At 38.1% G+C, this 15,637-nt stretch overlaps 1 protein-coding gene across 1 annotated transcript; it reads left to right on the forward strand.

Moving 5' to 3' along the window:
* Positions 1-14,120: 14,120 nt before the first annotated feature.
* Positions 14,121-15,068, forward strand: LOC143645000 (olfactory receptor 10D1B-like). Its single transcript, XM_077114670.1, has one exon. It carries the CDS (start codon positions 14,121-14,123, stop codon positions 15,066-15,068), a length of 948 nt encoding a protein of 315 aa, XP_076970785.1.
* Positions 15,069-15,637: the final 569 nt, after the last annotated feature.

Below are 15,637 nucleotides of genomic sequence, written 5' to 3' on the forward strand. Positions count from 1 at the left end.
AGGCCTCCTCTAGGAGGATTTGTTCCTCGCGGTGGCTCTTAACCTCTCTGGACTCCAGTTTCTTCTTTCTGAGTTTGTTTATGGCTGAGTGTTACCTATGGAACAGGCTGTGGCATCACCTGGAAGCTTGTTAGAAATGTGGAATTTCAGGCCACACCAGGAACTGCATCAGAATATGCACTGTAACAAGATCCCCAGGTGGCTGGGATGCACATTAAAGTTTGAGAAGCGGGGACTTAGTCTTTTTATGACATAGGCGTATATCTGGTCTCTGCCAGCTAGATTGACTCCGTCATTGCACATGACAACATGAACGAGCCTTGAAGACATCATGTTAAGTGAAATAAGCCAGACACAAAAGAACAAATTTTGTGGGATCTCACTGATATGAGATACTTAGAACAAGCAAACTCATAGAGTCAAAAACTAGAATACAGATCACCAAGGGCTGCGGTGGGAACAGGAAATGGGGAATGAATGCTTAATTAGTGCAGTTTCTATCTGGGGTGTGTAAGTTCTAGTAATGTATAGAGATGATGGTAACACAGCATTGTGAATGTAATTAAAACCACTAAGTTATATGTCTGAAAGGTGTTTAAAGGGGAAATTTTCAGTGGTGTATGTGGTGCTAGAACAACAAACAGTGAACCCCAGTGTAAACTATGAACTATAGGTAATAGTACGTTACAATAACATTCTCTCTTCAATTGCAACAAAGTTTCCATAGTAAAGCAAAATGTTAAAGCTGGGGCTTGTTATATGGGAACTCTATTATGTGGGTGATCTCTCTGTAAATCTACAACTTCTCTAATAGTTATTTTTTAAATAAAATAAAGTAGTAGTTCTCAAAGCATAGTTCCAGGACCAGCAGCATTACCTGATCTCCTGGGAACATATTAGAAATGCAAATTTCCAGGCTGTACCCTGAACTTACTGGATCTGGAACTGGGAAGACAGCAAGGTATGTTTTAGTAAGTCCTCCAGGTGATTCTAAGAATGCCAAAATTTAGTCTTTATTGTTGAAAGGAAAATTCCTAGGCCCTTTTCTCTCTCCTTTTTAAAGCAAACATTTATTTATTATGTCAGGCACTGTTAATCATTTTACACATAATTTTACATGCGACAGATCACAGTTTTGAATTAGGTACCATCATTAACCCCGCTTTGTAAATGTGAAGCTTGGTAGGCTCAGAGGAACTAACTTCTTCCAACAGGTCACGGAGCTGCGTAAGACACGGACCTGGAGTTTCATCTCTGGTGGATTCTGATTCCAGACCTTGGTTTTTTTGTTTGTTTGTTTGCTTTTTTGCATACTGTATGGTAGGGTCACATTTCAGTATTTTTGCATGTGAGTATCCTGTTATTGCAGCACCATTTCTTGAATGTTTGTTTTGCTTGTTTGTTTCTTTGGGAAGTGTATGGACGGGAAATTGAAACTGGGCCTCCCGCATTGCATGTGAGAATTCTACCATTGAAGTACCCTTACTTCCCCTTCCAGAGCTTATGCTTTTAAACTCCTAATAATGTGTTTTTGAAGTTAAGTGATATATAACTTGAGAATTCACGTTTAGCAATCCTTAACTAATGTCTAGCCTCTTTTTTTTGTTGGTTACTTTAAAAATTTTTTTTAAAGGTATAATACCAAACAAATGGAAACATTAACTTTTGATCATTCTGTATTACATATATAATCAGTAATTCACAGTATCATCACATAGTTGCATATTCATCATCATGATCATTTCTTGGAACATTTGCATATATTCAGAAAAAGAAATAAAAAGAAAACAAAAAAATTCATCCATACCATACCCTTTACCCCTCCCTTTCATTGATCACTCGCATTTCAATCTAAATTTATTTTAACTTTTGTTCCCCTTATTATTTTTATTTCATATGTTTTATTTGTCTTTTGATAAGGTAGATAAAAGGAGCATCAGACACAAAGTTTTCACAATCACATAGTCATATTGTGAAAGCTTTATCATTATACAATCATCTTCAAGAAACATGGTTACTGGAACACAGCTCTACATTTTCAGACAGTTTCCTCCAGCCTGAATAAGTTCTAGTAATGTATAGAGATGATGGTGCTATTACATCTTGGCTACAAGGTGCTATCTATTTAATGCATAAGAATAACCTCCAGGATAACCTCTTGACTCTGTTTCAAATCTCTCAGCTGTTGACACTTTATTTTGTCTCATTTTACTCTTCCCCCTTTTGGTTGAGAAGATTTTCTCAATCCCTTGATGCTGAGGCTCAGCCCATTCTAGGATTTCTGTTCCATGTTGCTAGGAATGTTCACACCCCTGGGAGTCATGTCCCATGTAGACAGGCGAGAATGAGTTTGCTTTTGTGTTGGCTAGGCCCTTTTTTCTTAACTTTAAACTTGTCCTTGGGATTCTATGTCTCTGACCCCACTGCTGCCATCACACCGTTTCCCCTTAAACTCTGATTAACGCAAAGGAAGGAGGGATGGATATTTTCTTGATATCCAGTAGTTTAGCTGAAATGGAGCACGATTTTCAAAGACTTCCCTAAATTCAAAGAACAAAGGTTTTTAAATACAATATATTTAAAATGAAGTACAGTAAAATTTGCAGAGTATCTGATTATCCTGTAGCAAATTTTAGCCAAGGAGAAGTACTGTCATACTCCACATCTTATTTTGAGAAAGGATCCATTCTGATATCCTAGAATACCATTAAAAAAAAAAAAGAAAAACAGAACAAGAAGAGACAGCTTCCTAAAAATCATGAAACTTTTAAAATTCCCCACTCCCCCAAGCAGATGCCCATTTATGTTTATTACACAGAGGATTAATTCTTACATTTATTATTCCATTTCTTTTCTCTTACCCTTTAGCTTCCAGACTAGGCTAGGGCTTAGAGGCTTCAGTGCAGAGCCTTCTAAAACAAAAGAGCAGCCTTACTTTTGTTTCCTACCTTAAAATGCAGGAACAGATACAGTTTTAAACTAGCACGGCTTTATTTTTCCATTTGAGCTTTCACACGTTGAAATGTTGTGCCAGACTGTAAATTTCTCAAATCTAAACAAGTGTCATTTTTCATAATCAACATTGTCGTGTAGTCGTGTTTTCACACATTCATTCACCCTTTTCAAGGCTGGTGCTCAGTGTTTTAGTAAAATATAAAGCACCATCTGTGTTCCATCCAAGGGCAAGGAGCCCATGAAAAAACTTCGCATGGATTGTCCTCCCTCGGCAGTTGTTTCGTGGTTGTTGCAGACTTGCCCACAGAGAGCATGAAAGATCCCTACTTCAATATTCTCCCACTCGAACTGAGCCCAGGACCTCCTGGAGAGGGGGTTCAGGTAGACTTAGTCACAAAGCTCATTTCTTAATGTTCCCAGCAGTCAGCGGGGGACACGTAGCAATGCAGCACCTGTGGTTACTCTCCCAACTCAACAGTCACCACTTCCCAACAGTCCAGCTGCTTGAAGCATCTGAGTGACGAGAGGAAAACCAAGGAGAGTGCCAGGCACTGTTCCTTCTTCAGTTCTGTCCATTTTTACCTTATGCTCAGTTGATGTTCTCCTGTTAGCTGCGTACGTATTTAGTATTATGTCTTGGAGAATTGATCCCTTTATCATTATGTAATGCCCATCTTTTTCCATGATAATATTCCTTGTTTTTCAGTCTTCTTTGTCTGGGGTTAGTATAGCTACTCTAGCTTTCTTTTGATTGCTGTTAGCAAGGTCCATCTTTCTCTACCTTTCTCTTTTAACCTATGTTAACCTATGTTTATGCCTTTATGTTCCAAGTAAATTTCTTCCAAAGGACATATAATTGTGTCTTGTTCTGCCCATACAAAATCTCTTTTACTTGGCATACTTAGACCATGCACATTTAAAGTAAGTATTGATATAACTGAATTAATATCTACTGAGTTTGTTAATGCATTTTCTATTTATAATCATTTGCTTTTTGCTTCTTTATTTTCCCTCTTTTTTTCCTTTATCTTCCCTGGTTTTGATTGAACATTTTATATGATCTGTACATTATTGTTCAGGAGAATTGGCTTTATCTAGAGGATAGATGCAAACACTCTTCCATGATATTTTATTAGAATGCATTATTAGAGCAAACAGTCTTATTGCTATAAAGACCCAGATTCTGATTTTTGCTTCCAAAATAAAAATCTTTGACACTTTAAGGGCTAATTGGTTCCCAAATCACTTTAATAAGTTCTCATTTCCATTGGGAGATGACGAATAGTGACTTCCTTTAGATATTGAACTGTTGTTAGAATCTTTATTGTGACTGATTTTAGGGTCATATTTTTTTTTTGAGTAAGCTGTTAGAAAATGTATTGAATATGCTTGTGAGAGAGAACATGCTAGGATCATATTTGAAACCACTATTTATTTTCCCTGCTTATGGCATCCTTGTCTCTTCTGACATTAGACGTCTATGACCTGATGCTTTTGATCAGTAGTGACACAGGACTCCTTCAACATCAGTTGCCTTGTAGGATGAGTGTCTCCTGTGGGTCTGCACAATATCCCTATGTCATACATTGGCTCATGTGCCCTTTAGATGACATGTCTCTCCCATAAGGCAGACGTACTCTTATAGTTGGATGTCATCTGTCCCCCAAAGAGTTTCTCTCTTCTGAGTAGACCCCAGGTGGACATCCCTTTCCCACCAACGTTTTAATTCTCTCAAAATTCTGTTTTCTAGATCTTGCTGATTAAGTCAAATATTTTCATCTCCAGGATCATGTTTTACCTGGGATAAGAGACATATTCCAAGACAAAAATGCAACCAAATTCTCTACTTAGAAAATTACTAATGATTTGGATCCATAACAGTACAGGAAACTTTATAATGCAAATTTCGGAACTCAACTACCCAGAATCTTTAAAAGTATGCTTATCCAAATTGTGATGAAAGATATAAAAATTGACATCCCAATACAACTTTCAAAGTGAATTTGGGGTACCTGACTTTGCTTATATTTTAAGTCAACAAGTTGTAAATTTTTAGGTACTTGACATTGCTTATATTTTAAGCCAATAAATTCTAAGTAACTAAAATTCTTGAAGTTGTATGTGCATGACCAGGTATCAAAGAGATATACATACTGGCAAACATTGAATTTTATTTCTATTAGTGAAATATATACTATCATGTAAGTACATTTCATTTCAATAGCATATACCATTCAATCTGTTTGCCAGCTTCCCATGAGAAAAATTTTCTGAAATGCAGATCTGATTATTTCTGTCCCCTTGAAGTTAAATCGTCAGTGCTTCCCTTTAGTGCTTACAAAATGTCCAAAGAAAAATTCTTAACCTGCTTTATAAGGTGCTTCTTGTTTTAGCTTCTGCTTTTTTTCTTGGCTTTGTAAATGCCATTCAGGCCTTATGTTCTCTTCTCTAGCTGTTCAGAGCTAACGTAAGTTCCTAGAAGGAAATTTAGTTTTCTTTTCCTCCAAACCTTTGGATAATGTCCCTGAGAACACTATCTAGTCCATCCCATTTGAATTAATTCTGTAATTAACTAATTAAACAATTTTTTAATGAATTAATTTACTTCACTAAACAAAGTTAAATGCTTTTGAGCATCTACCATGTACTTGGCTTTGCTCTAAGAAGTAGAAGAAGTTACGGTGAACTAAACAAACAAAAGTTCCTTTCCTCCTGTAGTTCCTTCACTAGTTGGGGGAGACAAACAAAAAACAAGTAAAAGATAAATAGATACTATGCAAGATTATGACAAGATCTCTAAAGAAAATTATATAGGGGAAAGTGGTTAAGACATGTGGCCATGGGTGTAGATCGACTCGATTTTTATAAGTTGAACTCTGGCGAAATTAGTCACATGAACTTTAAAAAGTCAGTGTAGTTGAGTATACAAGTTGGAGGGGCAGGCCTTGGAGAAGAGCATGCATAATTTATTCCCAGTAGCAAGAATAAAACCATCGTGCATGGCTGCAGATATGGGCAGGTCAGAAGATGTGGAGGTTAAGAGTTTCTTTTCTGATTGCTTCCATTTTCCCAGTGGAGTAGAAGCAAGGCAAGGGAAGGAGGAGACGTTGGAGCCATAAGGTACAAACAGAAAAGGCAAAGTGGTTGTTAAGGAAAGTGAATGTGTGATTGGACACGGAAGAATGAGTTTGGTGGGCAGTGCCAAGGGCTCCCTTGACCTAGTGGTTGCAAATTTAAAGTAAGACCAATAACCACAGTTGGGTGCTTTTCCAACTGTGTTCAGTTGTTAGAATGCAGGAGGAAAGTAGGAAGAAATGCATTTATTTATTTGAGGAAATTTATTTTAACCAGTGTTGGATGTATTCAACCCTGGCAAATATCTTTCGGTTTTCTGCTTAAAGTTTTTCTTTTATTCCACACAGCCTTCTGTAAACAGCATGATGCACATATGTTAAAACTGATCACACTAAATTTTAAATGTCCTATAAATTAGTCCCTATTCTCCATCCTGATTTTAATATTTATGAGTGTAGGGACTTTATTTTCTTTTCTTGAATATCTTTAGCACCTAACTCTGAGCACTATGTATTAGGATAAGCTGGGTTATGCTGCAATTTAAACAACCATTGCCACCACCACAAAACACCTCAAAGGTTAATGTGCAAAGAATTATTTCTCACTCCCACAATGTTCCTTGTAGGCCTTGGTGATGGTTAGCATGGCAGGCTGCTTCACAATTAATGGCATCTCCAATATCACACATGCACCAAGGTGACAATGGCAGGGGAAGAGAGACCATCATGTCACTCTGGTTCTTAAATACCTTCATCTAGAAATGAACATAGGCCATTTTATTACATCATCAGCCAAAGCATAGCCACACCCAACATCAAGGGACAAGAAGTGCAATCATCCCTTGTGCTTATAGAAAGTGTAGCACCAGAAATATTGAGAAACAGTATTTATATCTAGCAACTCATTTGCTACTGTTATTGAACACTTCTATGTAGAATGCATGGTGTAAGGTGTTAAAGATAAGTAATTAACAGGAAAGATGTGGTTCTATTTTTTCATGGAAATTATTTGCTTCATTTATGAACAGAATGGTAACACAACACTACAAACATTATTTAGCCTTCCCAATCCATTTGGGGAGGAAAAGATTTAAAGACAAAATCATACCTAAATTAGTGTATGAGAATCATGTATTTTATGGATGATTGTTCTGTTTACCTACAATTTCTTTAATAAAAATTATTTTAAAGAATTATGCCTGAATGAGACTTAAATAATCCAGGCAAAGATGTGGGAGGCAAACAGTTCCACAGAGGAGAAAAGATGAGCAATGACAAGGAGGTATGAGACAGTATAAGGAATTCTGGAATTATAACTAGTTTGGAACTTCACAAACTTACGGTAAAATGGTAGAGTGATAAAAGATCTCAGAAAACTAAAAGGAAGTCCTTGCCCAATCTCTTTCCTATTTTATCTATTTGTATAAAGTAATTTCAAAAAATATTATTCATCAAGATTATAATTATTGATTAATAAGTAGATGTTATATATTAATATAACTACTACTTAAGATGTCTCATATTTGGATAAAAATATTTTATCTCGTTATATATTTATAAATAATGATTAACTACCATTATAATTATAAATATAGCCATTTTTAATTTTATAGTTTCCAGAAGTATGTTCTTTCAAAGATGAATTTACTATTCGGTTCAATGGAGTAAAATGGAGCAGGAAAGGCTCTACTTGGAGCTTCAGCATATTTTTGATACTGACTCTGGCTGATTTTTAAGCTGCTTCCCTCTTCTTCCCCCTGAGGGGTATCTTGGAGCAGTCTTGGTAGGGCCAGCCCTGCCTCCATTTTGTGGACCAATCCTGTTTTTGGAAGAAAACATTTATGCAGCTTTAACTGGGCCTCAAATCTCCTTTTGCTGGGCTTCAGTTCAAGTCCCCATTGACGCTATATTACTTTCTCCTTGTGTTTGCAGTTCTGATAATAGAGCCCTACCCTTTTTGTCTGGGCCTGAGTCTCTCTTTGGGTCACCTGGTCATAAGATGGTTCCCCTAGACTGAGGTTCTTTTTATCCTTTTCAATCCTTCTTTGTGGGTTCCTGCATTTGTCCCTAGATTTAAGTTCAGAGGTGGCATTCCTGTGTTCTGTCTATGGTGATTTATAAAAATATTTATATATAACGCGTGGCTTTTACTTTCCATGTAAAATGCTCTAATTGCATATTCTAGAATATATGTGCTCAGTAAAAGTTTTATTTTTCCTAGACCTTGATCTGCTTGTTCTATAGAAATTGGAGACTGTAATTTGCTTGACAGACTGAACTGTATCTGAGACTTGCTTTGTTGGTGCTGTCGCCCTAGGACCTGGTTTGCTCTACTGGGTAGAGCAGATTCCAGGGGCTAGTGCTCCCAGTCCTCTAGTCTGCTGTGGGTACCTGAACCATATCCCAGCAGAGTGTAGGCTTGAGTAGAGGAGGTGGAGACCAGATGACAGATCACATAGGAATTGGTGTTGATGGAGGCTACCGGGTCACCCAAGAGAGTTTCCAGGTGTTTAAGCTTCTAATATTTCTTTTGTTCCATCTCACCTCAGGAAAAATGCAGAAAATACATGTTTCCTAGGTTTTGTTCCTATATTTATTACTTTAACTCTGTACATGGAGCACACATCTTCTAAAAAAACCATCAAACTGACAGGGAGCAAAATAACTAAGAACTTTTCTTACAAGAAAAAAAGAAAGAAGAGAGTAAGAAAAAAGAAGGAAAGAAAGAAAAGAAAGAAGGAAGAAGAGAGGGAAGGAGGAAGCGAGAGAGGGAAGGAAGCAAGCAAGGAAGGAAGGAATGAAGGAAGAAAACAGTAGCTTTTGTCACCCAGAAAATAATACCCTACCATCTCCAATTTTGGGCTCAGAGTCCATTTCTTCACCTACCAAGTTACTGCAGATAAAGGAAGAAATTTATGTTTGGTGGTTCACCCCAGACACTAGCCCTGCCATCAAACAATAAAGCACCTGACACTAATTCAAGATTGCCTAGACTCAGCTCTGTTATTTATAATAAAAGGTCCTGCTGAAAAGTTAATTAAGAACTCACCTTTTGCTGCTGGAAAATGCCACTGACTTGAACACTTAGAAGAGGGAAAAATAAATTAAATGAGAAAGGGTGTTTCATCTAATTGAAACAAGGATGATGCAAATATAAGGCAAATTTCCCTTAAATTATATGCAGAAGAAAGCTCTCTTGAGAATTATCTACATAACTTTATTTGTAGCTGTGTGATTCCTTCCCTCTGAAGCAGAACAGAAGCTGAACTGAAAACATCTCTCTCTCTCTGTGTGTCTCTGTCTCTCTGTCCCTCTCTCTCTCCCTAACCACACATATACAATCTCTACTTTGTACTTGAGGTCATGATCTAATCATGGAATATGAGACACAGGCAGTAAGGACTGTAAGGGTGTAAAGGGCAATTCTCCAGATCTCTAAAGCAAATCTATTAATAATCCTCCCCTCACACAGGACAGCTGCTTTCTCTATGCCATCTTTTTGGGAAGCGGTTACGATGCAGTGGAAAGAGAGCTACATTTGAGAATGCCTGGCTATTCAGTTGTCTAATTTTAGGAATGTCACAATTGCTCTGAGGTCCAATGTCCTTATTGGTAAAATGGTGTTAAACAGAGCTCTTGTGGGAATTAAAGAATAAAAAAGTGCATCAGAAAACCAAAGCAACCACAAGAGTGAGATGAAATTAATGATGAATGAATATTTGAAAGTCAGAATTAGTAATAAGTTTCTGCTTCTTTGTAACTCAGAGAGGAGTCATAACATCCTGGGTTTGAGACACAGCTCTACCTTTTGCTGAATGTATTACCTTGGTTATGTTGCTTTAATTCTCTTAGTTTAAATTTTCTAGTGATAAAGGGTCAAAATAATGGTACCTGCCTCAGATTTTGTGACCACTCAACACAAGTTCAGTATATGATTCCAGTGGTAAATGCCAGCTATTATTAAAACTGTGGCCTATTCATTAGGAAACCCCAGCAGTCTACTGAGATCTTGTCTGAAGAGCATTTGAACTACCACCATGTCATGTTCCTCTCCTCTTTTAAAATGCTTTATCAATTGTTTGATAGTACAATAATTAGTTTTATAACTACAAAGTCCATATTCATAATTGTTTTGGCTATAGCAGTTAGTAGAATTATCATCGCTGAATTATAGTTCTGCTTGTATTTGGTCAGAATCACTGAAAAGTTTAAGGGCATACATATGATCATAGAATTTCAGAGATAGAAAGAACGTTAATAAGAAGCAACTCATTTAAATTAAGGCTCTCCTTTATGGCATACCTGAAATATGGTCTTCTTTATATCTCCTTGAGTACTTTCACTGACAAGGAACTAACTACTTCATCGGGTTGCTTATTTCATTCGTGCATGTTTTCTAATCATTAAGCAGTCCCTTTTTCATTGAAACTATAGCTGTATTTCTATCACATCTACCTATGATTCTTGGGTCTCCTGCATGGAATAAGTCTACCTACCAGCCCTATAAGCATTGGAAGACAACAGGATGTCCCTGTTTCTCTACTTTAGGTGTAAAACCCAAATCTCTGATAGTCATATCACAGCAGTTAATAAGCATTAGCTTTGCAATTAAAGAGTACCAGCTCAGTCTCTTTCTAGTTGTGGGATTTTCTTCAAGTTATTTTAGCTGTTTCAGTTTCTGTGTCTGTAAAATAATATCACCTAGCTTATAAAGTTCTTTTGGGGATTAAACGTAATAATGAATTTTAGAATTTAGTATAACCCTTAGCACAGGGAATTTTCAATGAATTTTTCTCTATTTTACTAGCTATTATTTTAGTCACTCTTCTTTTGAGAGAGTTTTCAGTTCTTTAATTTATACTGGTCACTCTCCTATGAAGGTACCCAGCATATAAATGTTTCTCTTTGGAAATACTGACCTGAAGGATGCATAATGATAGGATATATATAATAGATATTTACCAACTGTTTAGTTCTTTAAAGTTGATGAAATGCAATATACCAGAAATGGTCTGCTTTTCAGAGTGAATTTATTAATTTACAACTTACAGTTCTGAGGTTGTGAAACTGTCCAAATCAAGACATCAACAGGTGATGTTTCTCCCCAAAGACTGGCTACTGGGGGCCTCAGCTCCTCGGCCACACGTACATGGTGACATCTGCTGGTATCTCCCTTCTCTCCTGGGTTTTTTATTTCTGACTTCAGGGGCTTCCTCTCTGTTTTCTGACTTTTCTCTCTGAGTTTCCCTGGGGCTTTTTTCTCTGTCTTCTCTCTGTCATCTTCTATTACGAAGGATACCAGTGAGAGGATTAATATCCACCCCAAATGGGACGGGTCACAATTCAATTTAAGTTAAGATCTTAATCACCAAAAGATCCTACTTATAATGGATTCACCCCCATGGGGATGGATTAGCTCTAAGAACTTGATCTTTTGGGGTACACACAGCTTCAAACCAAGACACCAAATGATTAGGTGTCTTTCTTGAATGGTGGTGTTTATTAGAAAAAACTACATAATTACAAGAATGCATGGATAACTCAAAAATTGACAAGACAAACAATATCACAAGCAGAGGCTTGAAGTTTGTTTGAAAGGCAACCAGACAAAGGAGCAACATGGCACATAATGTTAGGGCTAGAATTGGAGCCTTTTCTGTATTGATGAGATCTTGGTCCTGGAAAAATGTAGTTGTTTCCCACTTCAAAGCAGTTCTTTCCAATGATCTCATTACCATTATTTCATTTTGGATGATGAAAAAGTGAAAACTAATTGCTCCCTCAGAGCTATCTCTGAGTCTCAGTCAGGGCTTTGGGGGTTGGAAGAAAGTTGAAAGGAAGCAATCAAGGAAAGTGAGTGTGTGCAGGCCTTATTTTTCAAACCCTATGAGATTCATTTCTTTATAAGTAAGAGTTCAATCAAGAATCTTCTGGTTGGAGATCACCATGTTCTGGCCTCAACAGCACATGTGAAGTCATGTTTTAATGCTTTGGAAAACCCGACCATGCTCTCAGCGGGACTGTGTGGGTATTTGAACTTCTGATCATGTCTTACTCTTAGCTCTGCCCTTTATAGTCATTAACAACTTTCCCTTTGGAGACATCTTTATCCCATAACAAAGTTGAAAATCCAACATGATTGCAGAATCACAGAATAGGATGATGTCTGACAGAGGCAAGATGCAGAGGCCTCTCGGAATCTTTGCTGACAAGAGCAGGAGATCCAGAGCTCACAGAAATGTGAATTGCTCAGAGAGACTCTCCAGGTGTGGTTAGAATTGTAATCAGGAGTGGACTATTAGCAGCATTCTCTCTGCCAGGATGCTGCTGTTTTTTCTTTTTGCTATCTTCAGTTTTACACATCTCTAGGGTGGTATGAAGGTGACTCGTTCTGGCTTGGTCAGTCTCTTTAGAGATGTTTTACAATGACACTTGCCATAGACTGTAATTAAAATCTACCTGTTGCATGTGACTGTACAATTTGAAAGTTCCTGTGTTAGAGATGATGCCGAAGTTTAGTGTCAAGTGGAAGGAAAAAGTCAGTTACGGGATCTCTGAAACTAACTGAGATATTAAGTAGGTTTGATGCTAAAGTTAAGACTGGAAATGACCAGGAAGAAGTAAGACAAGAAGACTTACTTACTTTTTTCCACTTTCTTACAAAATAATGATGCATGTCCATCTGGAGTGATTTTTGTTGTTTGCCATTGCCAGCAGTGGAACAAGCAATCTAAAAAAGCAGAAGTAAAGAAAAGTTGATTTTGCTAATATTTAAGGGCATGAACCATGAAATTAAATGCTTCTGCATATTGGCTCTGTCATAAAATAGCTTTGAAATCTTTGTGCAAATCATGTGCAAATGAGAACAGTAATGATCGTGGCTCCTCATAAATTTATTTAAAAAAATAGATAAGATATCAAAAGTGCTAAGCCTAGTCCTTGGAACACAGTGAATAGTCATAGAGTGGTCTGTGTCATTACTATCGGTGGTGGTGGTTAGTTGTTATTATTGCATGACTAATGAGAGGGTGAGTTCCCTGAGCCTTCCAGGTGTCCAACCCTGTTCTGGTATTGCACAGCCCACCTAATTCGTCTTGTTCTTTCTCTTCTACGTGGGCCACTGCGTTCTTTGCCTCAGCACAATACCATAAATTTGATGCTTTCCTTGTGTTTCCTTTTGCTTAATATTTCTGAGTCATGTCAAGTCCACTTAGGAAATATTTAAAGAACTAGAAGGACCGGAGCAGCATCTCCTGATAGAACTGGGTGTGTTAAATCTCCCCAGTCTGGAAGGATGTAATCTGAAGAGGACATGGTCTAAGTCTATTCAATAAAGAATTAATAAAATGCTTCTTTGTTTATAATGATATAATTCCAGCATTAAAAGAAGGCACTCAAAGAACTAAGTTTCTTCATAGAATGAAGAGACACTTATCATGGTGATTTATAGTTCTGCCAGACATTTTTTAGACAGCTATTACATACACTTACCATGAAAATTGGAAGACATGTTTGTGGTTGCTGTTGTTAATATTATAAGCATAACGTTTTGCATTTTGTAGATGATGAACCTATGTCTATGAAAGACATTGTATAAATGGTTCTAACTCACATAACTAATAAATGGCAAGACTAGGATTCAAATCAGGAGTTTCTTTTAATTTCTAAAACAATTTTTTCCTGTTATTTTCAGAGGACAATGAATAGACAGTGTTGTTATTTGAAGAGATGGTGAGAGTTCAAAATATAAACATGAGCAAACACATAAATCTATGAATTAAACAATGATATAAAGGTCTTTAACTTGGCACAAGAATGTTTTGGACTTGTCTGTTACCTTCTGATATTGTCATAGATGTGAAAAATCCATTTCTACAAAATATTCCTTCCAGAAGTTGGATATATTGTGGCTCTGTACAAGTCACTTCATATCATCTTATGTATTTGTATAGTTTTAGTCCTGCATAAGAAGACTGGGCTTGCTGGTTAAACACAGAGCCAATGTACTCATTGACAAGAAGCTTGATAATTTGATATAGGGGTCCACTTTGATGACTTGGGTCCCTTTTCAAGGTCTGACTTTTTCACAAAATGAGGAATGCCTCAGGGGTGACTGAGTTTATCCTGCTGGGCATCCCGCACACAGACGGTCTGGAGAACATGCTCCTTGTCCTGTTTTTGTCCTTCTACATCTTCACCCTGATGGGGAACCTGCTCATCCTACTGGCAATTGCCTGCTCCAGTCGCCTGCACACTCCCATGTACTTCTTCCTGTGCAAGCTGTCTGTGTGTGACATATTTTTCCCTTCCGTGAGCTCCCCCAAGATGCTGTTCTACCTCTCAGGGAATAGCCGAGCCATCTCCTATGCAGGCTGCGTGTCCCAGCTCTTCTTCTACCATTTCCTGGGCTGCACTGAGTGTTTTCTATACACGGTGATGGCCTATGACCGCTTTGTTGCCATATGTTACCCTCTGCGCTACACGATTATTATAAGCCATAGAGTGTGTGCTGTCTTAGCTATGGGAACCTCGTTTTTTGGCTGTATTCAGGCCACCTTCCTAGCCACTCTCACTTTCCAATTGCCCTACTGTGGCCCCAATGAAGTGGACTACTTTTTCTGTGATATCCCAGTGATGCTGAAGCTCGCCTGTGCAGATACCTCAGCCCTGGAGATGGTGGGGTTCATCAGTGTGGGCCTCATGCCCCTCGGCTGCTTCCTTCTTATCCTTACCTCTTACAGTCGCATTATCTACTCTATCCTGCAGATCCGCTCGGCTGAGGGCCGCCGGCGTGCCTTCTCTACTTGCAGTGCCCACCTGACAGCCATCCTCCTTTTCTATATGCCTGTTGTCCTCATCTACCTAAGGCCAACCTCCAGCCCCTGGCTTGATGCAACTGTCCAGATTCTCAACAACCTGGTCACCCCCATGTTGAATCCGTTGATCTACAGCCTCAGAAATAAGGAGGTGAAATCATCCTTGAGGAAGGTGCTACATTGCCTGGGTCCTACCTTGCCTGGGCTTCCAGAGCAGCTCTAGAGTGATCAGTAGCCAACTCTTTAGCTGCACGTCATAGCATATAAACCACTTTCATTTGGTTGCATTTCAAAACTCATTTGATTATAAGCACCATTTTACAATGTGTGTTCTAATACTCTGAGAGTTAAAATGACATGTCCAAGGACTCATAAGAAGTTAATGGAAAATGAAGAGGTGAGCACTCATCTTCTGACCCAGGACCAGTGTTCTTTTGGAGACATCATACTGCTGTTCTGGGGGAGAACGGGCTCTTCCCAGTAATCAGAATGACCTGGACCTTATGCCTCTTAATATTTATTTTATTTCACTTCCTGCATCCCCTCCTCCTCTTTTCCCCTTTGCCCTGGCACTCTTCATCTTGAGTGCTGTATCTCCTTACATGCCTGCACTGGCTAAGCCATCACATGATTGGTCTAGGACTTACTGAAAAAATGCAAGAAGTGCATTCCCATGGCTGCAAGTAATATGCTATGACTTATGGAACATATAGAAGCTGTATAAGGGATAATCTTCTGACTGGGTCCTGCGGTAAATCTCTTTAAGTTGAAACAGAGGTACCCATGTGCTGT

This window comes from Tamandua tetradactyla, chromosome 8 (genome assembly GCF_023851605.1).
Source record: "Tamandua tetradactyla isolate mTamTet1 chromosome 8, mTamTet1.pri, whole genome shotgun sequence".
Taxonomy (NCBI): Eukaryota; Metazoa; Chordata; class Mammalia; order Pilosa; family Myrmecophagidae; genus Tamandua; species Tamandua tetradactyla.